Source organism: Sceloporus occidentalis, unplaced genomic scaffold, assembly GCF_023333645.1.
Source record: "Sceloporus occidentalis isolate IW3139 unplaced genomic scaffold, rSceOcc1.0.p SCAF_138, whole genome shotgun sequence".
NCBI classification, from domain to species: Eukaryota; Metazoa; Chordata; class Lepidosauria; order Squamata; family Phrynosomatidae; genus Sceloporus; species Sceloporus occidentalis.
Genome location: NW_028317118.1, coordinates 1889916 through 1917058, shown reverse-complemented (window position 1 = coordinate 1917058; position 27143 = coordinate 1889916). Strand labels below are relative to the sequence as shown.

At 43.6% G+C, this 27143-nt stretch overlaps 1 protein-coding gene across 1 annotated transcript in view; it reads left to right on the top strand.

Moving 5' to 3' along the window:
- Nucleotides 1-27143, top strand: part of LOC149281166 (kinase suppressor of Ras 2-like) — a 168605-nt gene that overhangs the window by 77206 nt on the left and 64256 nt on the right. The window contains exons 6-9 of the mRNA XM_089499589.1: nt 11989-12170; nt 23905-23974; nt 25433-25516; nt 26138-26205. Of these exons, the coding sequence (XP_089355715.1) occupies nt 11989-12170; nt 23905-23974; nt 25433-25516; nt 26138-26205 (404 nt within the window). The remainder of the gene's footprint in view (nt 1-11988; nt 12171-23904; nt 23975-25432; nt 25517-26137; nt 26206-27143) is intronic.

The window sequence follows — 27143 nt, the reverse complement described above, 5'->3', positions numbered from 1 at the left end:
TAATAAATGAGCAAGCCAAGGATGCTGCAGAAACAGATATCCCTGTCACTGCCTTGTTCAGTGGCTCTGGCTCCAGATTTCTGTTGCAAGCCTATTGAGAGGTTGTAAATTCTTTCCACCTGAAGCGATCTTTGATCCTATGTGGAGCAGTGACTCTTTTTATCCTACTTGGAATGTGAAAGAGTGGCAGGAGGATAGTGGTTGCAGCCAAAAGCAAAAGAGTCCAAAATCCAAAGCCATCTGTTCAGATTCCTTGGTAAGGGATGCACGTTTCATAGAGAGCCATAGCCGTAAGCTACTCTTAGACCCAATTAGTTATTGTGGGAGTAAGTATGGATGGAGTGGTAAATTTTGAAGTGTTCATGCTTGTCATGGCAATCCTGATAGCTTGAAGAATTCAAATACGCTGACATTGGAGTCTAACCAGATCATCAGTTCTAGACATTTACATTTCTAGGAGCAAGAATTTTGTAAACTTATGGGTTTTAATTGCCATTCAAAGACCAAGGCAGCCAAAATGCTATCATTATACAAGGAATAGCTCACATTGTTGCTGGGAAGAGTCATTTCGACCTCATTTACTATGAAGATTGCAGCTAACCATAGAGAGGATTCAAGAGCTCCTGGTGCTCTGTTCTCACCTTGTCTGCCCTGAATCACTGCATCATGTGCATAATTCTCTACTCTGCTGTTGGTCTGTTGTGTGATTTACTGTAGGTTTTCCTCCATCAATCTGCTGAAGTCCTCTGGCTGCAGAATGGAAATGTGAGTTTGCCATAGGTCTGCTTGAGAGGACAGTGTTTTATAAATGATACGGTAAAATAGTTAAAACTAGTGCAGCGCCCTGGAGTGTCCTGAAAGGGCAGAAAATAGTTAGTTGTTTAACTCTGGTATTGTTCTTGTGAGCTTTCAAGTTGATTCCAACTTACGACAACCCAAAAGTGAACCTGTCATGGGGTTTTCTTGGCAACGTTTGTTCAGAGGGGGCTTGCCATTGTCATCCCTTGAGGCTGAGAGCATGTGACTTGCCCAAGGTGAGTTTACATGGCCAAGCTTGAATTTGAACCCTGAGTCATAGCCCAACGCTCAAACCACTGTGCCACACTGCCTCACTGTTTAACATATTGTGGTTACTATTATTATTTTACATCCAGGAGGGAGCAAATGTCCCTGTGGGTCCCCTCCCTTTTTTTTTTACACCTCACCTGCCAACTTGCCTGGTTTTGAATACTAAACACCTTAAGTTGGGGAGGGGGTGCCATTTGCCTCTCTGCTTCAGGCTGCAAAACAGCTTGGGTTCAGCCGACTGAGTGTATAATGAAGCCATAAAGCTGGCAGAAACCTAAAAAAAGTTTTAGTAAAGGCAATCAAAGTTTATAGACTTTGAAAAGAGTGGGAAAGATTTTCTTAAAGGACATTTCTTCCATACTTGGTTCCCTGCTATTATTGGGCCAGGAAGTTTCAGTTCTACTTAGTGGCCTTTTACTGGTTTCTCTGAACCTGTTGTTGTTAGCCACCCTCGAGTCGAACCAGAGGCATAGGACTTCATTACACAGGGAAAATCAGGGGTTTAAACAGCGAAAATCACGTGAAAGTTGAGTGAAAATTGTGCAATCGCGATTAACATTTTCACGCGACATCGCGATTAAAGTGCCATTATCCCCGGGAATAAACAAGCAATAAACAGCAACAAATCATTCACAGGATTTCTGAGGAAGTAGGCGCAGGTCTACAAAAGTTCAGGCTACCAACTCCTTTTTAGTCTCAAAGGTGCTACAAGATTCCTTTGCAGACTGATTCCCTTTCTGTAGTTTCTCTTACATTTCTATTTTGTTGTTAAGTGCCCTCAAGTCGTTGCCAACTTATGGCGACCCTAAGGCGAGCCAATCCCATGGTCTTTGAGGCCAGTTTCTTCAGAAGCGGTTTGCCATTGCTGTCCTCTGAGGCTGAGAGACTGAGCACTCTGTGGATCTTCATAGATTGCTGGAATTCCCTTTTGTAATAGCCAGCATAGGACTGCTTAGGACAGTGGTGAAGGATGATGGGAACTGCAGTCCAACAACATCAGGAGAACCACAAGTTACCCATCCCTGCTCTATAGCCATCTTTCATAACTTCTTGGGTTTTATCAAACTAGGGAGGGTGTTTTTTTCTTAACTCAGAAACTTGGATAGTTGCCATTCTTCAAAATTGACCAAAAATGCTGTTTAGTGCAGGTGTGTGCGCAGTAAAGCAGAATCCTTGCGCATACCTACTTGCCTTGTATAGCAGCTGGCTCTGGAGCAAAGTGGGACTTGTTAATAATAGATTGAAAAACAAACAGGCTGTTGCCTGGAGGAGACTTTTGAGATCATTGGGTTTGGTGACTTGGATGTACTGATGTGGAAAACTCCTATTAAATTTCTTTTTTCACCTACAAAATCGCACACCTGGGTGCAATATTTTCCCAAAGTTCCCGTGAAGTTGGAGCGAGTTCAGAAGAGATGAGAGATTCAGGAGGGACAAAAGGAACATTAGCTGAACACCAGGAGAAACATCCTAACTAAATGGTGGAACAGACAACCAAGGAAGACAGTGGCCCTTTCTTTGCTGGAAGTGTTTTAAACAGAGGCTAGATAGCTATTTGGCAAGGTTTTCGCAGCTGTGTCTTTCACTGTGGATCCAGCGTTGAGCAGGAAGTTGGACAGAATCAACTATAGGCAACCTGGTTGTCTATAGATGTTTTGTCCCTGACAGCAAGTGCTAAATGATTGCTCATGCAGAATCGGAGGCCAAGGCAGGGAAGCTGTGAAATGCCACAGATCAATGGCATCTCTTGTCTCAAATGATGAGTGAATGTCAGATCAGGTTCTGGAAGGCTCTCTTTGAGAAATTATGATGGGGCTGATTGATGGGCGACAGATATCTTTGAAGGGCATAGGCCAGAGTACTTCCTCCTGGCTTGCAGAATATTAACGGGTAAGACATGCCACAGTCGTAATAGTTGCAGTTTACTCTGCACTGTTCCGATTTCTTGGAGTAGGCCAAGGACTTGCCTTTGTGTTTTTCACAGAAATTTACCCGCCTTTGTGAATGTCTTCGGAAATGGGTCAAAAAGAATTGGAGCTCTTAGTGCAATCCTGTATCTTCAGAAACTGGATTGCAACTGTCATCAGCCCTATCCAGCACAGCCAGGGCTCCAGCCACACTGGAGCAATAACACAGTTTGGCACTGCTTTAACCGCCCTGGCTCAAGGCTATGGAATTCTGGGAGTTGGAGTTTTTTGTGGGCCCAAAGCAGAGCTCTGCTCTGGGCCCACAACAAACTCCAACTCCCAGAATTCCATAGCCTTGAGCCAGGGCGGTTAAAGCAGTGCCAAATTGGGTTATTGCTCCAGTGTGTATGCAGCCCAGGAAGGATAGGAGTTGCAGTCCAACAGCTTCTGCAAGGCTACACATTCCCTGCCCCATAACATTGAAATAGGATATGTAGAAACAGAACAGTAAAAATGGAAGGACCCGTAGTCCATCCCAAAAGAGAAATATGAAAAGGAACATGAAGTTCATTTTAGAATGAAGAGGGATGAAGGCATCCTGGCACATCTCTGAAACTGAGAAAAGCTATTTTGTAGCATAAGCTTTTGTGGAATCCAATTCGCTTCATCACAACACAAAGGTTTGTGCTAGAAAATTATTTTTCTCTATCTCAAAGGTGCAACCAGGTTTCTTTATTGCTCTTTATGCTGAAACAGAGTAACACGGCAATGCCTTCATTACAGAACATTCAAGGTGAGAATTAATGAAGGCAATGTTACACCTTAGAAGAAGTACAATTTTGATGCTTTAGATAACTGATCCAATTGCCAAACTGTTCTTCCTATTAAGATGTTTGTCATAGCATTCAAATAAATCCTTGCACCTGGCTGGCATTGGAGGAAATCTGATGTAGCTTAAGAATTAGCAGGAATAGCAGCATTTCACTAAAGGCTCAGGCAGGACTTGTAAGGACAGCTGCTTGTGATCTGTTTATCTGGAGATGTATAGACCTAAACCTGTAATGTTCTGCATTCAAAGATAGTTCTGTCTGTCAGTGAGCAACAGCTCTCCATCCAGCATATAAATCTGCCACCTACCAAAGTGAGATCACAGGTGTGAGGGAGACCTTGGTAAAGTTGCTTTTTGGACTGCAACTCCCAGAATCAGTCTGATGTGTGTCTGTGCTCAGTGTTGTCAAGGCCACTATTCCCCAACACCCTTCAGATGTTTTGTGACACACCTCCCATCAAATCCAACCATTGGTCATCCTGACTGAAATCCATAACATTTAAGGGGCACCAGGTTGAGCAAGGGCTAGTCTAGACACCAGCTTCAGAAGATCTCACTAGAGCAGTGATGGCGAACCTCTGGCACACGTGCCAGAGGTGGCACTCAGAGCCCTCTCTGTGGGCACATGTGCCGTCGCCCAAGCACAGAGTTTGCCAGAGTTTGTTACTGGAAAGCCAGAGGGACATGGCACTTTGCAATAAATAAGTGGGTTTTGGGTTGCAATTTGGGCACTCAGCCTCTAAAAGGTTTACCATCATTGCACTAGAGGTTATTCCTAGCTATGATCCCTTGGGGTGAGAAACCCCAAGCACTGGAGCCATATCCTGTCCTCCAGAGGTTCCACACTTGGTGCCCACACTCAAACAGTAGCCTGCCCCAACCTGTTGCTCTGGACTACATCTCCCATTCTCCTCAGCCAACATGGTCGTAATAACTGCAGGTGGTAACAGTTGTAGTCCAATACAGCTGGAGAGGACCAGTTGGGAAAATAGAGAATTTTGAGGCATGGCTCATCTTGCACTGGAGTTTGTTGTTGCAACAAATGTCAATGATAGAACAATGTTAGATTGCACCCAGGAAGTGGCACATGTCTTTCTCTGGGCTTGTGGTACAGCCAGCAATAGCAAGTGGCAATAGCAAGTACATTTCTATACCACTTATCAGTGCACCTAAGCACTCCCTAAGCAGTTTACAATGTGTAAGCTAATTTTATTGGTCTTACTAGTTAGTTGCTAGCTAGTTTCATCCTCTTCCCAAGCATCAAGACACAAAGGGGCTTAGCCTTGGCACAGAGGCACCAGTCTGCTTAATTGATTGGGGTTTTGTGTGTAAAGGGAAATGTGGAAAAGATTAAATAACTCGATTTAACACGGAGCAAGTTAAAAGTTCAAAAGTGTGCATTCCATTTGGCCACTCAGTAGGAGATAAGCGCTAAGTCCTTCAAGCCTATAATTGGAGGCATTAATAAGCCTTGATGAGCTCCAGCATCAAAGACAGGCATCAAAGAGGTGGGACATGCATATTTAGGACACCATCCAGGGGTCGTGGTTTGGGCCATACCTCTGCAGATACCTGTTGAAATAGTGCAGACAGATTTCAGTGAAAGCACGCAGGGTGAGTACGTAACAGGGAAGGCCCCATCAGGATGGAGACATGTACAGAGAGAATTGACCTTTCACTCCTGCATTGTACAGTGGTCCCTCCACATTCACTGTGGTTAGGGGTGAAGGACCCCCATGAACGTGGAAAAACCGCAGATAAAAAAACACTATTCTTTTAACTGAGAGAACACCTCTTTAGGAATAGGGAGGTTCTCCAGTACTAACCAACAGCAGCAGTAGAGCAAAGGGAAGGAGGATTTTTATCAAGACAGTGGCAAGAAATGGTCCACCTGTATCAGAAATGGCAAATATCAAATTCTTCATCCTTCCTTACCTCTACCTCTGACAGGTATTACATTCCAAGGGCTGGAAGGTGAGATTTCCCAGCTGTCCTCTTCTTTATCTTCCCTCCAAAAATTACAACGGCAACAGATACGTTCATAGTAATCAGGATGTCTGAATTCACAGCTTCATATTTGGATAGGAGTCTGAGAGGGTCAGTTCACAAGTAACTAGACCTTCCCTTCACCTACTCTGTTCTTTCCCCAGGCTTTTGGCCAGCTTTTTATTTATTTACTTATTTAGGCATTAGAGGGAGATGAATGATGTCATATACTGAACATCATTCATCTTTTTTGTTCTTTCCTCCTATAAATTTATTTTCCAGAGAAAGGTGAGGGAGGGGGTTCTGGGGGAAATCTCTGTTGAGAATCACTCATCCTTTCTAATAATGAGAGCTGTCATCAGTGCTGCTCACTAGGAAATGATTTTCTCAGTAAATGTTTCATCTGTGGCTGATTTATAGGTGTGGGGTGGGAAACCAAAATCCATTGCCTAATGGCAGAGCTTAGAAAGTCATCCTTTGAGCCTGGAGAAAGTACTTTTTTGGACTACAACTCCCAGAATTCCACAGTCAGCAACGGCCAGGACAGACGTCAGCACCAGAAGATGGTGTTATCAAGCACCTGCCAGGGAGCCCAGTATCCGAGTCAAGTCACTGATGTACTGACAATTGTCTTGCCCCCATGCCATTGTTAAAACATTATTTAAACTTCCCACAATGCCGTGGGAGATCATAATGTTGGAAGCATTGTGAAAAATTAAAACAGGGATGCCATGCTTCTTTGCTTGATAATATTGGTATTGTATCTTATCGCTGCCAAGGTAGCCCTCTAGGGCCCAGTGCCATAGGAGTTGGAAGGCCAGAGGACAGTTAGGCATGGATGAGGAACTGACTCTGACTTGTAAGGCTAAGCCAGTGAAAAGCTGATAAGGAGTTGTTGAAATGCTAGATTTGCTGAAAGTATGGCACTTGCTTTTTGTTGTTGTTCATTTTTTATGGCATGTTTGTGCGAATGTTGGAATTGTTGGTGCTAATGATCCCAAACTGAATGATAGATGGTGATATGTAAAGGAAAGGTTTCTGCAGACTCTTGCTTGTAGAATGAGTGCTGCATAAAAGCGTCAGACTGAAACAGGAATTGTGCAGGATGAAAGTGAAGGGCTTATTCAGACCAATGGTAGGAAATGAAAAGGGGTGGGTGGGTCAAGGCCCACAAATACTAGGTGGCCATCACAGCTCCTCCTCTGATGCTATTATATAATTATACCCCATTTTTGAAAATGTTCTCTCCATGGCTAACAGTAAAGTAGAGCTGATATGAAATGGCCCTTGAAATTTGCAAACCCATTCACAGATAATGGGTCCAGGAAGAAATTTTAATTATTTGGGAAGAGGGGGCCAAAATGGATTCCAGTTTCCTCTTAAGAACAATAACAACAACTTTGCCTGGGAAAAATGTAGCTTTGGTGTTGCCTCTGGTGCTGGCGGAATAAGGGAAAGTCTCAGTGCCTGTCAGATTGTGGTCACTCTTTTCCTCACCTGAAATACCTCTGGAATCACACTACAGCTATGGCAAAACCTGCATTTTCCTAATAGGTTTCATTGACTCATAGACCTATGGAGTTGGAAGGGACTCTTGCATTCTCTTGCAAGAGTCTTCTCCGAATCCTCATGCTTGTTCCTCCTTTAACTGAATAGAGGAATCCTCATTGGAAGACAAACGAGAGTGTACAGTTGGCCCTCCATTTCCACATATGCTTTAACCATGGATTCAAACATCTACAGCTTGAAAATATGTTTTGAAATGTCTAAATTCCCAAAAGCAAACTTTGATTTTGCCATTTTATATAAGAGACACCATTTTACTACCCACTGTATTTGGCTTGCACACCCATGGATTTCGGTATCCATGGCGGGGGGGGGGGTGTCCTAGAACCAACCCCCAGCAGATATCATGGGCCCACTGTATGACCTCTAGTCCCTGTGATGGATGATGGAAGAGGGGAGAATGAGAAATATGACCGTGGTGGTTCTAAAAGCTCTTGTATGGCAAGAGGGATGAACCTTGCCACTTTGCTCTCAGCTGGATTCCTCACTCTTCTTCCAACTCTGCCAGTGTAGACACTCAGACTGTCTTGATGTTGAACCTACTTCTAGGGCTCATCCAGCCTTAGCCTTGCCTGGAACATGACACTGGAACCTGGGTCCTTCAGCAAGGAAAGTGTCTCCTCTGCCTCCCAGCTGCTTAGTAGTTCTCTGGTCTTCCTTTATAGGGAAGGGAGTCAATGGCAGCAGGACTTACTTCCTGGAGGTGTGATGCCAAGACAAGGTCAGAGGAGAGATTGTTACTTGGCTGTAGTGTGGTTCTTGTATGACCACATGAATGGCCATATGCCAGCCAGCAGAGGGTCATGGAGGGGTGGGGGGGCACTAGCCATAGAGTCCTGAGATCATGCAACCCTGCTTTGATTCAATTGCCCTTTCTGTTAAAAAAAAGCAATCAGCTCCTGTACGTTCCCTGTCCTGCGCAAGATGAAGAAATGAATGCCACTTTTTCCTGTGCTAGGAAACAATTAGCACATTAAAAAGAGGTTGCTTAATTGTTTTTCCTCTTTCTTCCCCCCCCCCCCACCTTTGCAAGCTGCATTGTTTTGTAAGGCCTGGCAGGCACTGGAGGTGCTGCAATGCAGTCATTTCCTATCCAGGGCTTTCTCCAGATGCCCACAGTGCTGAAGGGCATGTGCTTCAAACAGGCGTGCAGGAAGGATGTCTGTTGTTGGTCAGGAGAGCCAAATGCCTGTCCCTGGCACTGTTATCTTCCCCTTGCGTGACCTCCTGAGCGGGGGACACTCTTTCTCCTCAGTGCTTATAAAAGAAACGTGTTTGCATTCTAAATCTAGATGAGAAAATTAGGAGTAACAAACAGTGGTGAGATGGAGAAGGTTACCTTTTGGGATGACAGTTTCCAGAATCTGCCAGCCAAGCATGGACAGAAGCCATGTTGGTTGTGGGTACATGGACGTTCTAGTGCAAAATGTAACTTTTCAAAGCTTTACAAAGGAAGTGGAGAAAAGAGACACATTGGTACTACATACCAAGGGGTCACCACAGAATGTCACATGTTTTGTCCTGTTTTTCACATGCATACACACAAACAGCATCAAAAATGGCTCAAATGGTGCAATCAACCATAGGAAAAGAGGAAGACTGTGCCCAAGTGGATTGGTTCAGTCAGGGAAGATTTGAGTAGGGCAGTTGATGGCTGGGGCTCTTGGAGGTTTCTCACTCATAAGGCTTCCAAATCTCCAAGTCAACTTGATGACAAATACAGTAACAACAAAGCCATGTTAGTATTTTGCAGCAAACGTTTTCATGGATTCACTCCGAAATGAGCTGAGCCAGATTCATTCTCAGTTAACTGTGCGAGGGACTGCAATCTAAATCTTCCAGTTAGTTGAGGCAGATTGCATGATATCTACTTAAAGTTTGAGCATTCTGCACAGTTCCTAATGCTTTTATTTGTTAGCCTGGTCTATAACGCAGTCTTCCACCTCTGCACTCTTCCAAATTGCCTAAGCTTAAGGATAAGTCTCCTTTTCCAATGGGTTGCCATGTTTGTTTGTGTTTATTTCTAGAGGGTAAGTCTAATCCCTCCCCGCCTTTGTAGTACATTGGAGGAAAGTTCTTTTATCAACTTTTCCCATGCTTGTAGTTTTCCAGAACTTGTCAAAAATAAGAGTGCTACCAAATGAGTCTCCTTGGTTATAAATCATGAAGTAAAATATGCTACAAGGTACTGTTAAGCCAAAGAATCCGGGGGCTGTGGCCCTTTGAGCCTTGGCTCCACTATATCACAACAAGGGCCTCTTGCAGGCTCTTCCACACCAGAGGAAATAACCCATTTGGGGGTAGGGAGTCCATCTCTTAACCAGCCTTCGCTTCAAGAGATCCTATTTCAGTGAAGCATTTAATAGTGTGTTCCATCACATTTTGCTTTCAGCAACATGCTCCCTCAATCAAGAAAGCTAACAAGGTTTTTGCTCAAAGTTCAGTGTTGCTGCTTGGCTGAACTGCACCGTGGAAGGAAGGCAGGGAGCTCTTTGCAAGAAAGGAAAGGAATTGTGTGGGAGACAGAGATGGATTGGGCAGTAGTTCCTAAAACACGTGTCACTTGGGTATCGGGCAAGGGAAGGCCTGAAGATGTATTGTTCCAGGCTTGACATAAATCAGGAATTGCTGCCTAGGCAAGATAAATTGGGAAGAGTTAATGGAGAAGTAGCCAGGGAGAGATGGCCAGTTTCTGCCTACCATGGGGATCGAGGTGTCTCCATGTTTCCTTTCCGCCACACGAGGGCAGAATGCACTGCATGTAAAAGAGAGACCATTAGGCTCTCCACGGGTGAATGATGGTCCCTTCGTTCTGGTGAAAGGAGCATAGGCCAAGGTTTCGCTGAAACAACGCCACCATTGCTCCCAGAAATTCTCCTTTCCACTGTTGTCAACTTTGGTGAGCATTTTACAGAACAAGTGAGACCTGCAATTAAACATACCAGTGTGGAGTCCTTCTTCCAGGACTGCATTCCTTCAACCATGTCATACCCCATTCCATCCTCTGTTCCTTCACTCTTCCTGGTTTTCCACTTTGTAGGCCCAGCATGGCATAATGGTTTGAACGTTGGACTACAACCCTGCAGATCAGGGCTAGATTCCCCACTGGAGCATTTTAAAAAAAGCTCCAACGGGCAAGTCACACTCTTTCAGCCTTAGTGGATGGCAATGGCAAACCCCCTCTGAAGAAACTTGCCAGGAAAACCCTATAATAGATTCACCTTAAGGTCACCATAAGTCAAAAATGACTTGGAGGCAGACCACAACAAGGCCTAAATACCCTAAAGGTACGAGGTCCCCTTTGATCTTGAAAGATAAGCAGGTATAGTCCTGGTTACTACTTGAAAGGAAATCCACCAACAAATCCCAGGTGCTGTAGGCTCTATTTCAAAGGAAGGGTTTGGCAAAACCATTTCTCAATAATTCTTGCCTAAGAAAACTCTATGAAATCCATGGGGTTGCTGTAAGTCGACAGGTGACTTGAAGGCCCAGGGACACATACATTTTCTGTGGGTATGGAGCATGCATGCTTTGTACTTATCTAGACAGTTTGAAAGGACATGTTCCCTAAAGACTACTTGTGGTGTTTTCAAGAACCTATAAAAGGAATGTGATTTGGAAGGAGATAAGAGTGGCATAGTCATTTTTTGTCAATTGTACACTACCTCTCATTGGAAAGGAGAAAGAAGAAACAGGCACTGTTTGGAAAGGAAAACAAGAAACTGGTACTGACTGTCTGTGTCAATGGGACAGTACACCCACTCATGACTTTAGTATGAATTTTAAAAGTGCTATCAAAGGCTCTGAAGCCTATCCCCAAAATAGGATTGGCACCTTGGATGGCTCATTGAAATCTGCACAAAACCCCAGAGTGAATTTACCACCCTGCTGACATGGAAGCTACCGTCTGCCACTGACCAGTTCAGAATACTACACAGATCTTATAAGAATGAGCTTGTAGTTCAAAACTGGGCTTTGGCGGGCTTCCAGAAATAGCCTGGTGATGCAACCTTCCTTGAAATTGCTTTTGAAATTGAAATTGTTGGTAGTATACCCAGTGGCACCACTAAGGTTAGCGTCACGCGGTCCAGTAACTCATGGTGTCACACCCCCATTGGCCTCCTCCTATACTACACCATTCCTTAGGAATGTTTTTTGTGCTAATGTTACTCAAAATTGTTATTACTGTAAATCGCTTTGTTTGTTTTTAATGGTACTGTTCTTTTAAATTGTAAGCTATTCTGAGTTCCAGTTTGGGGGGGGGGGCGGGATACAAATATCATCATCATCATCATCATCATCATCATCATCATCATCATCAAATGTAATGGCAATAACTGTGATGTAAACAACTACCAAATTGAAATTATACCATTAAATTACAATATCATGCACACTGTCTAAATGTATTTGCATGTACCATAGTTTCATGTCATTAAAGTGAACTTGTGGTAAGATGTGACATTTTTAAAAAAGTTTTAAAATAAAAGTGGATTCATGGACTGGTGCAAGACAGGTGCTTTTCTGTTCTTATATCTTGTATTGGATTTTGCTTGCACACTTGTGGTAAGATGACCATGTCTTCTAGTATCTGTTGTCCCTTACAACTCTGTTTTTCTCTCTGTCTTGCAGAACGAAGAAAAAAAACAAGCCTCTGAACCTCAAGATCCACAACAGCGTGGGGAGCTGCGAAAACATTCCTGCCCAGCGCTCTCCTCTCCTTTCAGAACGGTCTCTGCGATCTTTCTTTGTTGGACATCCACCTTTCCTTCCTTCTACCCCTCCTGTCCACACAGATGGCACCTTCTCAACAAGTAAGCCAGGGGGGTTTGCTGGGATGGAAGGAAGCTGAATTTTAAAATATTACTTTTGGAGGGGGTACTGTAACTCCCCAAATCTGCAAGCTAGCAAGGCTATGTTGCCTCAGGAATTCTAGGAGGTCTAATCCAAAAGGTAACTTTGCCTAGCTCTGGAATGAAGATGGAGAGGAATGATTGCAGCAGAGGTTTAGCAGCTGTGGCATCTTCAATTTCAGGTCTTGCTCACTTCATTCCGCTTGGTGGAATGAAAGCAACACCATTATAAAGCTACAGATTTGTTCTTGGGGGGCAGGGGAGAAGAAAAGAATATGAAACAGGCTGAATGGTGACTCCTTTCTCACACGTCATGCCACCCTCCATCAGAGTGGGGCATTTTCAGAATGTTGACCAATCCACCCTCCCTTTGCATATGGCACTCTTGCCACTGGCTACGAAGCCTAGTGGTAGTGGCATTAATTAATATGGCATGCCGGGATGTGTACTTGCACGTGTGGCCTCTGTCAGTGTTGTCTGGCTTCTGCAATACATGTGTCATCCTTGTATCTTTCCTTGTCAATTTGTCGGAGAGAAAAACAGCCATGCAGCAAATGCCAACTAACAGGAGTGGATGTCCAGATGGAAGGGGGTCAGGACGTCAGCGTCGCTGTCTGCCATCAATACTAAGGTTTTCCTCCCAGCTCTTTCATTGACGTTGTTTGTGACACGGCATGCCCTGAATTGCCAAGCAAAGCTCCAACTCAGTGCCAGGGACAGGCTTTCACTCCCCAGCTAAATAGCAGTCCTAAAAACATAACGCTTGGGGGCCTTTTGGTTGTTGTCTGTTGAAATCTCTCCAGAAGCGAGCAGCCAGGCAGCACTGGCCTCCTCTTCTCCCAGAGGCTGTTGCTATATTTGTGGGCATGAGAGAAGTTTGTTTGCATTGTAGCTTCCTTGCTCCTTTTCCTGCGGTGCCTACAGCTAGCCTAAGACATTTTGCTGCCTGAGGGAAAGGAAAAGATGACTCCCTCCAATTCCAACTCAGATGCATACCAGACTAGCTAGCGGCAACCACTGGTTTCCAAGCCCAAGGTGCATGGAATCTGCAGTGGGTTTTATTCCAGGTTTTAAAAGAACTGTCTAAGATGTCAAATCCTAGCCACAAAATAGGTTCAGCATCTTGGCTAGCTCCTTTAAAACTGGAAGAAAGCCTGGTGCCTATTCAGTGCAACCTCCAACATGGAAGCCCTTGCCCACTTCACAAACTAGCTATCTAGTAACTGAATCTTACAGCAACATTAGCGATGGGCAAGTCTTTTTCACCAGTCCCAAGGGTAGCAGAGTGATTTAGGTAGTCCATCACTCACCATCTGTCACATGATATGGCCATTTATGGCTGGGCCCAAGGCACTGAATTTAACATTTGAATGGAGGACCATAAGGCCAGGTTTTCTTTGTTATGACTTTTTTGCTACAATTAAAGTGGCCTTTTTGGCAGTGGCTCTGAGGTTAGAGCACTCCCTTCTAGTGGGTAGGGAATTTCACTCCCTTCTCTCTCTGATCTTAAGACACTGGTGCTTCCCCCCCCCCCCCCAGCAGACTTCTGCGACTGTCTAAATTTGGCATTTTTTTCTTTTTCTATATGCTTCTTTGCTCTTCTCCTTTGGTTTTTTCCTGCTGCTGAATTTAATTAGTTTTCAGTTTCCTGTTGCGTTCTGTTCTTTGCCCCATTACCATTGTTCTTTTTTTAAAAAAACTGTCTTGGTCTTGATTGTTGTCTGTGTTTGAATTATGATTTTTTAAAATGGTGTAAGCTGTCTTGTAAATCTTTTCCGACCCACTGGCAGGATGCGAGCGTTGTAAAAATAAATTAGTTCATCAAACGTACGACACATACACAGGGCGTCATGTTTGACCTAACTGAGAATGAAGACCAGTCTCGAGCCTCTATGCAGGACATCTGACATGGAGGAAGAACCCTGTTCCGATGACCCAAGTTTCAAGTCTTCTAGCAGATTTGTTTTAGACTAACTGATCCTAAGGATCAGCCATGGCCAAAAAAGGGGTGGGAATCTTTACTGGAAGCACCTGAAAGAGTATCCCCATTCCCCCATAAAGGAAAGGGTAGCTATCTTGCCCATTGGTCTTTTTATGAGCCGTCAGATCAAAACCCCTCCATACAGGATGTGGTTCCCAAACTTTGGTCCTCCAGCTGTTTTGGACTTCAAGTCCCAGAAATCCTATCCAGCTTAGTACTTGTGCCACAACAAATTACCATTCCTAGAATTCCCTAGCGTTAAGCCATGGCAGTTAAAGTGGGGGTCAAACCAGATTATTTCTGCAGTGTGAATGCAGCCAAGGACTTCTGATTCCCACTCCTCAAGTCAGTTGAAGTTAACCCTGTATTTCCTGAAATGAAATGTCCCTCTCCTTAACTTGTTTGCTATGTTATCCTGGAGCTAGCTATGATGGCCACCAAGAAACATAGAGACTGTTCACAGGACAGCAAATTCAACAGAGCTCAAATGAAGGAAAGAGGAATGCTAGGAATAAAAGAACATTATCCCAATGCTTAACTAGTGTAATGTTGCTAAAGTGCTTTGACTATCTTTCCTGAAGAGCTTAAAAAGGGCTCTGTGAAAATTGGTGAGAGTCAGCTTCTGAAACCTTGCCGGAGTCTAGATGTGACAGTGGGAGGGAGAGAAGGGAGAATTCAAGGCATGGAGGGAGGGAAACCTGGGATGTTTCACGAAAGAAAATTGCATGCAAAACCATGAATGTGCAGATAAAATCAAAGCAGAAAGAATGGGAAAGTCTCAGTACTTCCAGGGGCTTCTCCCCCCCACCCCACCCCCACCCCCGGTCTGGATAAGCTCTATGCAACCTTGGCCAATGTTTTAAGTGTTAAAAAAATACTGAAAATGGAAGAATGAAGGAGAAACATGTCATTCAAGGACAAAAATATCTTACAATTTTTCACGTGGTGTCTCTACAGGTCAAGGTACCCTTTCTCATCAAGGACTGGAAAATTTGCAGATTTTTTCTATAGTCCAACTCCATTTTGATCTGTGTCGTGTTGTACTAAATTATTACATTCCTATCAAATTATCTATTTGTTTTTTTAAGGGCTTGATTTCAGAAATAACACCGATGTATGTTTGTTTGTTTCATGTTGTTGTTGTTGCTGCTGTGTTCACCTCCTTTGACCCTTCTCTGAACATCAACTTCAAGGAGACACCAAGTTGTCTGAGATAAACTGTTTTGTTGCAGCCTGGAACAACAGATCAGTAGGTTAAGAGCTGGGTGTGTATGAAACATCAGGGTGAGGTGCTTTGCTTAATGGCTAGACAACACACTCCCGCATGGATCTATCTGACTCTTTCCCAGATCCCTGGTGGATTTGGTTGGCTTTCCCTTTGATTCTTTTGTCTAAGTGGTTTCCTGCTTTACTGGAACTCGGGAAGTCAACTTCCAGTAAAACATGCAGGCAGTCCAGCTTACACCAGCTAACAGAGAGTCACTGGATAAAGATGCCCATCCCTTCTAGCTCAGTAGTTTCCAAACTTTGATGCTCGAGATTTTTGGACTTCAACCTCCAGAAGCCCTAGCTAGCTTGATCAACAGCCAGGAATTTTGGGAGCTGAAGTCAAAAACATCAGAAGGAGCAGAGTTTGGGAACCATTGATTTAGCCAATGTTGTTTTTGCATGCCTCCAAGTTATAATTTGACTTATGAAATATTGATTGCATCATGAAGTGTACCTTTTATCAGAAACTATGCCTTGCATACAAATTTTATTGCCAAAGATTGTGGCGGTGTACCTTCAAGTCATTTCTGACTTGTGGTGACCCTAAAGTGAACCTATCACCTTGGGTGGTTCATTATAAGGTACATACAGTCATCCCTCCATATTTGCGGCTTTGATATTTGCGGATTTGATTATTCACGGATTGCATTAATATGTTCTCTCTAGGACTGTCTAGGTCCTCCAGTGCAACTCTGTGGTCAACTTTAACTAAAAGTTGCACTGAAAGACCATTTGTAGCTACTCCAATGCCATTCTATGGTCAGTGTATGTTGGACATTGACCACAGAGTTGCACTGGAGGACCTAGAGATTCCTAGAGAGGTGTCCTCTCAGGTAAAAACGGTGTTTTTGTTATTTGCGGCTTTTCCATATTCATGGGGCTCTTGTTCCCCTAACCCTAGCAAATATGGAGGGACAACTGTATAATGTTATGAACTGGTGTCTGTGTTTGACCCTGGCCTGCCCAGAAATATAAAAGGATGCACTTATAGAAAAGTGAAGACAATTAAGCATCAGTATTACCAAATCTCATATTACACTTATGTGTAGATGAGTCCTATTTCAAATTTAACTGCCTTTCAGTACCTGCTTGTCTTAGGCTGCATCTGCACTGCAGAAATAATCTGGTTTGACCCTACTTTAACTGCCATGGCTCAATGCTATAGAATTCTGGAAGTGGTAGTTTGATTTGGCACCAGAGCTTTTGGTGTCAAACCAGATTATTTCTGCAATCCAGATGCAGCCTTACATCTGCCGACTGGAGATAACAGCAGAAACTTTCAGCGAAAATGGGGAACCCCTATAGGACACATATAGCTTGCAGATGGAACGGTCTTCATCTGCAAGGTGGAGCTTTGATCTGATCCAACGGGGTCTGGCTTGCGTTTGGGGAGCCTCTAGCTGCACCTCGCATGGGGATTGTGTAGTTGAATTGCTGGCCACAGAAAACACTTTTCTGTGTGGCTTCATTCCAAGTACATCCCACTCTTTCCCAATTCACAACCAAGACTGATCTGTCCTGCCGAATGGATTGGAGCCTGTTTTGTAATTGCACGGGATGAGGATTGTTGGGCTGCAGAGTGAGAGGCTTTCCTAGACAGACTTTCATTGCAGCACGATGGCAGGGAGAAACGGAGGGCTCTCTGGTACGGTGTCTGTGTCACAGCCCCGGCTGTTTGTTTGTGCCGCTCACGTCACCTACTTGGCCCTGCTCACTTTCAAGGAGCATGGGTGCCGTTCAGGTCTCAGGCCTTGTTTTTGCACCTGTCTATCAATGGGCGACAGCCGTGGCTTGCAGGGCTTACTGGTGTGTCTTCTGTCAAAGGAGAAGAGGGAAATGCGTGACCCTCCTTTGGTCACCTTCTCCCTTCTGCCAGGCTGCTCATTTTCTCTGCCGCTGCTTCTGTCAAGGAAATCTTTTTGACTCTAAAGAGAAAACTGTAATGTGCAGAGCCTGGAACTCTGTCTCAGCCTTTGGCCTCACTGCTGAGATTCTTATACTTTTGCTGCTGCTGTTCAAAACATGGGGTTTACAGTTCTAAAATTGGAGGGCATCAGAGTTTGAGTTTCTTCCTTCCCAAAAAATGCCAGGGAGGTATCTGGCTTCAGGGAAGCCTTTCCATTAATTCAGGAATAGAGCCATCATGGCATAGTGGTTTGAATGTTGGCAGTGTGGCATTATCCATTGGTGCTTTCACTGTACCTTCATTGCTAGATGTTCATTAAAGTTCAGGACTGAGCAGCCTAGAATCCCTGGAATTACTATACTTTCCCTTAGAACCCTGAGATCCACCAATGAAAACTTCATGCAAAAGGCATGCACTTAGAATCAAGGCATTTTGCACCACGGGGATTTGTTTTGAGTCCAACAACTGAATGGAGTGCTCAAAAGTCTCCCATGCTATCTTCATTTCAACCATCTAGTTCTGAGTGGGGGTGAAGACATTTTGTTGATGCTGTTATTAAAAATGGAAATCCTGTTTGAACTATAGTAAATCACAAATAGATTTAGACCTCCCTCTGTTCACCTCTTGGGATATGACTGGTTTCCTTTGTGACAGATTTCCTTATTCATACGAGGAAAATGGACGCCTTAAAAGTGTAGTGTGATAATCTACAATGGCTATAGCTCCATTCCTTGTGGCTTAGAAAGGAGAGTCACAAATTAACTTGAAAAATCTCTCTGAAACCCATCGGGGCTCATCCATTCCAGCCTTGCCTTCTCCTCCCTCTCTTGGCACTGCACCGCAAACAGTAGGGGTATTGTTAATATCTGAGATCTTTCATCCATCATCTTTGTAATGAAAATAATTACCTGCAAATCACGGAGGGTCTCTCACTGCTTTGTTCGGAGGTTATGATTCCTGATACAGTTTAATAATAATTTTTTGGCAATGAGCATGTTATAGAAAGTAATTAAATGCCGTAGCCATACTCCCTGCTCTGTAAAATAGCAGGATTTAATTGAGGCCAGCCAAAAGTTAGTGGAAATAAATCGTGGATGATAAAGCAGAGGTTTTAATTTAACTTCAGGTAAGTAACGGTAATTATCCATGTGTTTGGTTCACAAAGGATGATGGGGAGAAAAGGGAAAGGGTGTCTCATTTGTATAATGTGATTTAGTGATGAGCAAATGGCATTTCTGAAAATAAAAGGTTCCCATTGTACTTGTTCAAACCAGATCCTGAGTGGTGTAAATTGTCCTTTTCCCAGAGCTTTCAGCAAATAACATTTATTCAACTCCTGGCTTTTGAAGCATTGATTTTCCAATGGACGTAATGCTCTTCAGTTTCCCAGGGGAAACAAGAGTTTCATGTTCACACAATATATAATTAATTTGTGGAAGTTACTGCTGAAAGATGTGGTGATGGCTGCTGGTTCAGATGGCCTTAAATGGGGAATTAGTTATTTATGTATTAGTTATATTTATATCCCATCTTTCCTTCAGTAGGTTTGAGATGGCATATATGATTTTCTTCTGTCAGACTGAAAATTCACTAGCCCCGTGGGGACCCAGATCTCTTAGGTTCCAGTCCAGCACTCAGACTACTACATCACACTCTCTTTCCAGTGCTTGACATTGGTCAGGAGACCACTCCACTTTTTTGAGGTGGATATAACTGACTTTGCTTGATTATTTCTCTTTCTTCTCCCCCCACCACTTTATATAGTTTTTTTCTTCCCCCTCCTCCTCTTGGCCATCACTTTTAGCACTGTTGCCTTCATGTTTTTTTCAACTTATGGCAACCTTAAGGCCATGAACCTATCTTGGTGGTTTCTTGGCAAGATTTGTTCAGAGGGGCTTGCCATTACTGTCCCTGGAGGCTGAAAGCATGTGACTTGCCCAAGACATTTTGCTGTCTGAGGCAAAAGACACAATGGCGTTCCCCCCCAACATTCCACATCTGGGAGCTGTGGATGGGCTGGCAGCTGAACTTTCTGGCAGTGCTCCGAATGAGATAGATTTCTCTCCCACACCTGAGGCAGCAGGCTAGTTTAGAGGCCTCAAGAAGAGTTGGGTGACATACACTAATGTATTGCCCAGCAGAAGGAAAGGTCCTGTAGAAGGGCTCAGCTTGCAATACCTGAGGCAGCTGCCTCACTCGGTCTAATGGTAGAGCTGGTCCTGCCTATTACCTACACCAAGACCACAGTCTTGAGCAGGATTATCCCTAGTATGGGGCAGCAGAGGAGGTAAAACCTTGTCACAGCCTTCATCAGGTTTGCTGTTTTGGTGTCACTAGTGAAGAGTAGAGTATGTCCACTCCTTCCACCCCATGATTTCTAGATTTCAATGGGTAGGAAAGGGAAGCATGTGAATGCCTGCAAGATGTGGTGTATGTGCACTTGTGTGTGTGTATGAGAGAGCGAGAGAATGGGGAGGGAGAGTGTCCTGAAAGTGTTGTGTGCCCTTTCTAAACTGTATTTATGTCATCTCCTTCATATTAGTTATTAAAAAGTGAGACCAGCTAAGCAGGTCTTTGGCAATCCTTTCTGCCAGCAGCTCTTTTTGTTCAAGCTCATGTGGGAGATGTTCTCTGAGTTGCTCCTTCTAAGCAGCAAAGGGAGAGCCAGTTTCCACACAGGAAGGCGCATGCAAATGTAACCTTCCGAAATGGCACACAATTAAAAACACCTCAACTGGCAATATTAAAATAGGATATGAAAGCAAACAGAGGCATTTTCACAGCCTATATAAAAAAAATACTCGGGAGTCTGTTTGCAGAAGGATTGATAGATATACCTAATAAACCCTGGGGTCATCAGTAGAGCCTGCTTGGTGGCTACAGGTGGCCAGATTTCAATGGCCCAGGCTTATATCCCTACTATGTGGTATTTTGGCCCAGGAAAGTCATACTGATTTCTTATTAATAATTATGAATCTCTCTCTGCTGTGTCTGGTTGTCTTTTTATAAGTAGGCAGTCTCTAGAGCAAGTAATACATTTTGTTCATTATTGCATGCAGAAAAGAACATCACAGAAGGCTTTATTCCAGTTGGTCCCAAGCAAAGCGGGTAGGAAGAAATGTCGAGCATCTGGGCATCTAGAGGTTTTGTTGCAATGGAATAAAAACATGAGACTAACACTAGCGGTTGTTCTGCCACAGCACAGGAAGAGTCTGTTTTAGGCCAAAGACCTCTGTGTATTTGAAGGGAGATGCACTGTTTCCCCAGCTTAACCATTCTCATTTGCGTGTTCCAATCTCTGTCTAAATATGGACAGACTTAGAGCAAACCCATGAGAGGGGCTTGGAAGAGCTGAAGTAAAACTTGGGATGCTTCCAAAAGGCACTGTGTTGTTTTTGAATAGCCAACCTTTACTGGCATTATTTTGATTCTGCGGTGCCTGCATATTATTCAGCAACACTGATCTTGCCATTCAGCAGAATAAGGCAGCCATCACAGAAGGGCAGGGGGACTAGATGTCCTAACTGCAAAGGAGGACAAAGCGCTGCAAAATGTAGAACTTGCAAGAAAAATGGAGGGCATGACCAAAGCCATGCATCTTAGTCATTCTGAAAAGGGAGGACACTAGGGAATTCCTCCTGGACAGAAGGCTGAAGTGTAGGACATGTCCCAGAAAAGGAGGACATCTGGTCACCCTGCAGAAAGGGTGATACTGGGGACAGCTGGGTGTGCATAGACCCCAGAACAGGGGGGGGGGGGGACTGAGAGCTAAGCCCCCTTGGAATGATCTGGGAAAACTGGGCCATCAAGATTTCTCCTATGTAGTTGAACAGCCAAAGGAACTATCAATAAGAAGTGTATTACGTGATCAAGCACTTAAGAAATATTAAGCAATCACTGAGCCCTCCCAGGAATGACAAAGGCCACCTACAATTATCCTCTGTAGGTCCAATTGGATTTTGTACATGGAATGGAGCAGGGCATCACACTGTCCTTTGCTTTGGGTTGCAAGATGTCTTTGACCAGCCCCGTTATCTAGTTCCTGAATATAGGTACATGAGCCTGTCTGTGTGAAATTGCAAATACAGTGCCTTAATTATTCACCCCCTTTGACTTTTCAATACTTTGTGGTCTGACAAGCCTCTGCACAGCTTTCCTCTGTTCTTATTTTAATAGCTCCTTAATCCTCATGATGCTGCATGTTTAGATACGTTCTCCAACAAATTCTAGGGCCTTCCAAAAACAGCTGTATTCTGTCTGTCATATGGCACTGGAATTGCATTCAGATAGATTCCATACAGATACATATGCGATTTCTGGACACAATGAGTTACACCAGAGTTTATTTAGGTATGTCCCTGTGAAAACACAGGCTTGCAATTTCACATTACTCCTGGATTCAGCTCTGAACCTGGAGGCCCAGGTTTCAATGGTGACCAGTCACTTTAACTGCCATGGCACAATGCTATGGAATTCTGGGATGTGTAGTATTGTGAGAAGTTTAGCCTTCTCTGTCAGAGAGCGCTGGTGCTACAACAGACTACAGATCACAGGATTCCATAACATGGTGCCATGGCAGTTAAAGCATTATCAAACCATTATTTCTGCAGTGTGGATGCAGCTTTTGCTAGCCTAGTAGATCCTTACGTTGGTGTAGTGGCCAACAGGAGTCTTGGAACTGGGCCTGTTCTAGTTGAGACTAACACCTGGATTTCAGCCTTTGAATTTATATACAGTGGGGCAAAAAAGTATTTAGTCAGCCACCAATTGTGCAAATTTTCCCACTTAAAAAGATGAGAGAGGCCTGTAATTGACATCATAGGTAGACCTCAACTATGAGAGAAAAAATGAGAAAACAAATCCATACAATCACATTGTCTTGATTTGGAAAGAATTTATTTGCAAATTATAGTGGAAAATAAGTATTTGGTCAATATCAAAAGTTCATCTCAATACTTTGTTATATGTCCTTTGTTGGTCATGACAGAGATCAAACATTTCCTGTAAGTCTTCACAAGGTTGGCACACACTGTTGCTGGTAAGTTGGCCCATTACTCCAGGCAGATCTCCTCTAGAGCAGCGATGTTTTGGGGCTGTCGCTGGACAACACAGACTTTCAACTCCCTCCAAAGGTTTTCTATGGGGTTGAGATTTGGACACTGGCTAGGTCACTCCAGGACCTTGAAATGTATCTTACAAAGCCACTCCTTCTTTGCCCAGGCAGTGTTTGCTCTATTTACATATCCAGACCCTCATGCTGAAAGACCCAGCCACGTTTCATCTTCAATGCCCTTGCTGATGGAAGGAGGTTTGCACTCAAAATCTCACGATACATGGCCCCATTCATTCTTTCCTGTACACGGATCAGTTGTCCTGATCCCTTTGCAGAGAAACGGCCCCAAAGCATGGTGTTGCCACCCCTATGCTTCACAGTAGGTACGGTGTGCAACTCGGATTTGGATGCAACTCGGCATTCTCTCTCCTCCAAACACGATGAGTTGTGTTTCTACCAAACAGTTCTACTTTGGTTTCATCTGACCATATGACATTCTCCCAGTCCTCTTCTGGATCATCCAAATGCTCTCTAGCAAACTTCAGACGGACCTGGACATGTATTGGCTTAAGCAAGGAGACACGTCTGGCACTGCAGGATCTGAGTCCCTGGCGGCGTAGCATGTTACTGATGGTAGCCTTTGTTACGTTGGTCCCAGCTCTCCGCAGGTCATTCACTAGGTCCCCCCATGTGGTTCTGGGATTTTTGCTCACCGTTCTTGTGATCATTTTGACCCCATGGGGTGAGATCCTGCATGGAGTCCCAGATCGAGGGCGTTGATCAGTGGTCTTGTATGTCTTCCATTTTCTAATTATTGCTCCCACAGTTGATTTCTTCACACCAAGCTGCTCACCTATTGCAGATTCAGTCTTCTCAGCCTGGTGCAGGTCTACAGTTTTGTTTCTGGTGTCCTTCAACAGCTCTTTGGTCTTCACCATAGTAGAGTTTGGCGTGTGACTGTTTGAGGTTGTGGACAGGGGTCTTTTATACTGATAACGGGTTCAAACAGGTGCCATTAATACAGGTAATGAGTGGAGGAAAGAGGAGCCTCTTAAAGAAGAAGTTACAGGTCTGTGAGAGCCAGAAATCTTGCTTGTTTGTTGGTGACCAAATACTTATTTTCCACCATAATTTGCAAATAAATTCTTTCCAAATCAAGACAATGTGATTGTCTGGATTTGTTTTCTCATTTTGTCTCTCACAGTTGAGGTCTACCTATGATGTCAATTACAGGCCTCTCTCATCTTTTTAAGTGGGAGAACTTGCACAATTGGTGGCTGACTAAATACTTTTTTGCCCCACTGTGTGTGTGTGTGTGTGTGTGTGTGTATATATATATATATATAGAGAGAGAGAGAGAGAGAGAGAGAGATATGCTGAAACAACATCATTGACACATAAAAAGCTAAACCATTCCACGTCAGAAAAATATTGAATCCCTCCCTTACTCATCTCCCTTTTTTCCTTCTTGATTTCTGTCTTGCAGATACACTCTCAGTACCTCGCTGGTCCCCCCAAATTCCCCGACGGGATCTAGGCAACTCAATCAAACACAGGTATGAGGTAGTAAAAGCCAAGATACGCTTTTAAATGTGTAAGAATAATGTTAATGTTAAGGGAGGTTGTGCTGCCAGGCTTGGAGAGGTTAGCGCCTTCAGTGCTTCTGACGTGGATCCAAACTATTTCTAATGAGAATGCCAACTTTGTGTATGTATTTGTAGTGAAGTGACTACTAACCTCAGCTCAATACCCCTTCAGCTTCATGCTGAAAGTGAGTGTTCAGCCTGCCCACTAGCAGGGCTGGCCCTGGCTTCTATTCCCATTTGTTTCAGTACAAGTACTTTCCGTTGTATGATTGGGAACCTTTGTGTGATAAAAGAAAATTCCTAGTTGCCTGTAGGCTTCTGCCAGTGCTCAGACAAACGTGACTAGAAGCCTCCTCCACCACAGCCTTTCCTTCTTGACAATGAGAGGTTGTGGATGTGAGAAGCAAGGTTTGTGTGTCCCTCCTCGACAACATTTAAGAGGCATTTATTTTATTAAATAAAGCACAATGCCTGGATGCTCACATATCATTACTTTTGGCTGTCTCATATGGATGGATAAATGGAGGTAGCAGAAAATTCTTATCGTCCAGCATGAGCATTTGGAAAATGTTCACACAAGATCAGAGGTTTACTCTGGGAAGAGTAGTGTAACAGGAATAACCACCTGTTTTGTATTCACATTGTAATAACAGCTAGGAATGTGAAAATTTGTCAGGTTTAATTTCATTGCATTCCTCAGAATCCCATTCTCATCCTGTCCCAAGTTCCATTGACATTACTATGTATCTTGGTACACGCTTTTCCTCATGTATGGATTTTAATGTATTTTTCTGGATGTATTCATACTTTAACACATTTCCTGTATTTATGAAAGTGTGCTAGGGCACATTTTAAATAATAACGTTATATGTATTTTAGTGATGTGTATTTACTTCCATATAATTGAAAAGGAAAGGGAGAAAAGGGTGAAGTTCTTAATTTCCTTTTTACAATGGGAAACTGAAATATTTTGTTAAAAGTCTTTTGTTAATAGTCTTACAGCCCATGAACCGAGTACATTTGTTAAAAAAATCTTGCTCAGTATGAATACCTTTTCCATTCCTATTGATAGTTTAGTTGACCTTCTGGTTGGATATAAGCTTTGTCAAATGGCCTAAAGTTGATTGACTGACTGAATTTCCAGTGTTCTTGTTTGCCATGAGCAAGCTAGGCATCGCAACATACTGTACACATTCAAAAGTCCCACTTGGATTACAGAAGAATGGCAAGTGCTTATATCATCCGTTTGCATTGGCTTACTGAGCCTGAATCAATAAGCAATTCTAGGGCTCATGGTCTTGGCAACTGGGATACAAGGAGTGGGGAGAGCAAAGAGCAATCTGATAGATTAAATAACAAAATGCTGCCATTCTGGGGGAAATAATTTTGCTTAGGACTTAGCAGAGGTCAATCTCTCTCTCACTGCAGGTTTTCCACCAAGTATTGGATGTCTCAGACATGTACCGTTTGTGGGAAAGGAATGTTGTTTGGACTGAAATGTAAAAACTGCAAGTATGTCTCCTTTTCTGTAGGTTTTATTCCTCCTCACCGAGCCACTATAGCTAATAGCTGCAGCTGGGTTCTGTTTTTCTTTGGCCATTAGTAGTTGTCCTTACTATTCCAATGGCCCAACCACAGCTCAGGGGTATGACATGCGGAGTATGATTCCCCCCCCCCCCCACTCCCCAAGATTTCCAAAGAGAAGAAAGAGGAGTTGGATTTATGCAGGATAGACTACTATTTGGGTAAATGAGGCAAGGATATATTTACAAAAACTAAACAATTAGGTTTGTATTCAAGATAACACAGAAAAGCCCATAGACTGCGCTGTGGAAAAACTTGAATTTTGAGAACTGAGTTCTCTTCAGTTCTCCAAGTTGAATTTTAGATCTTGCTTCCACTGGTGTTGTCCAGTGCTGGACTTCAGTCAATTCTAGAGTCACAAGGTACTATTTCTGCACAGGCAATATCCTATTTTGATCTGGAAGACTCTATTCTGTAGCCTGTTCTGAGGTCAACTGGGGATCTTGATGGCTGAGCTATGAATTCAGATCTCTCGTTTTCTGCTCTAAAACTCGTAACAGCTACATCCCCATATTGTCTCTCAAAGTGTTCCTGTCTCACATCTTTTAGGCTAAAGTGCCACAACAAATGCACCAAAGAGGCCCCACCTTGTCACCTGTTGATCATCCACCGTGGAGGTAAGAGCAGCATCCTCTATAGTCTGAAGGTCTTATTTTGCTTCTTTTTCTTGTCTGTTTTCATGTGTGGCTTCCCATTTGTACTGGGTTTTTCACAAATTGCAGAACATAAAGATTAGTTTGACCGCCATTTTTTGTCTGGGGTTGACTCTAGGAGAAACGTTCCTCTCCCAACCGAGTCTATCTCCTAAAGACAGGGTGTTGGACCCTGGACTCATGACAGCAGTTGAATCCTCCAAGGAGATCTCACCAAGTTCTCATTGCTCCTGGGGCATGAAACATTTCTTCTCACCACACTGAAGAACAAGTGCCAGGCAGGTGGATTTCTGCTTGTGCTCCCTTCTCTGCAGGAGAGCACTTCATGCATATGGAGAGGAAGACTTATAGGCCCCAGAAGAGAGGCTTCTCTCACCAGGAACAGCTTTGCCTTTTCATTAAAGTGTTCCCCAAGCCAAAATGATTACCTGGAGGGAGGATGCTTGAAAATCTAGACTCAGAAATATGCATTTCATTTATCTCTAATGAGGCTGCCACTGTTTTCTGCTTGCTAAATACACCTTCACTGAGAATACTTGTATTTGCTAAATGCTTTTAATGAGCTGCTTATTGTGTCTAATCAGATGCCATCAGTGATAAGATTTAAAATACAAAGAGGAGACAGGTTTGTTCTTCAGTGGCTGGCATTTGTTGCTGCTGGCCTGCTCCTTGGTTGCAGAAGGGCAGCAGTTAGCCATAATGACAGTGGAGAGGCTCTTGCAGATGGTTGGAGTCCCAGAATTGCTGCAGCTCCCCAAATGTCTGCCTTGAGGTATAGGGAACCATGGAATGCCCAGTGAGTTTGTCATTGCTCACACAAAGATCCAGTTTGAACACAAACTTTTCTGTGCCTTTGATTTTTAGGGTAAGCCAAAGGTTAGGCTTAGGTGGACAGAGTCTGC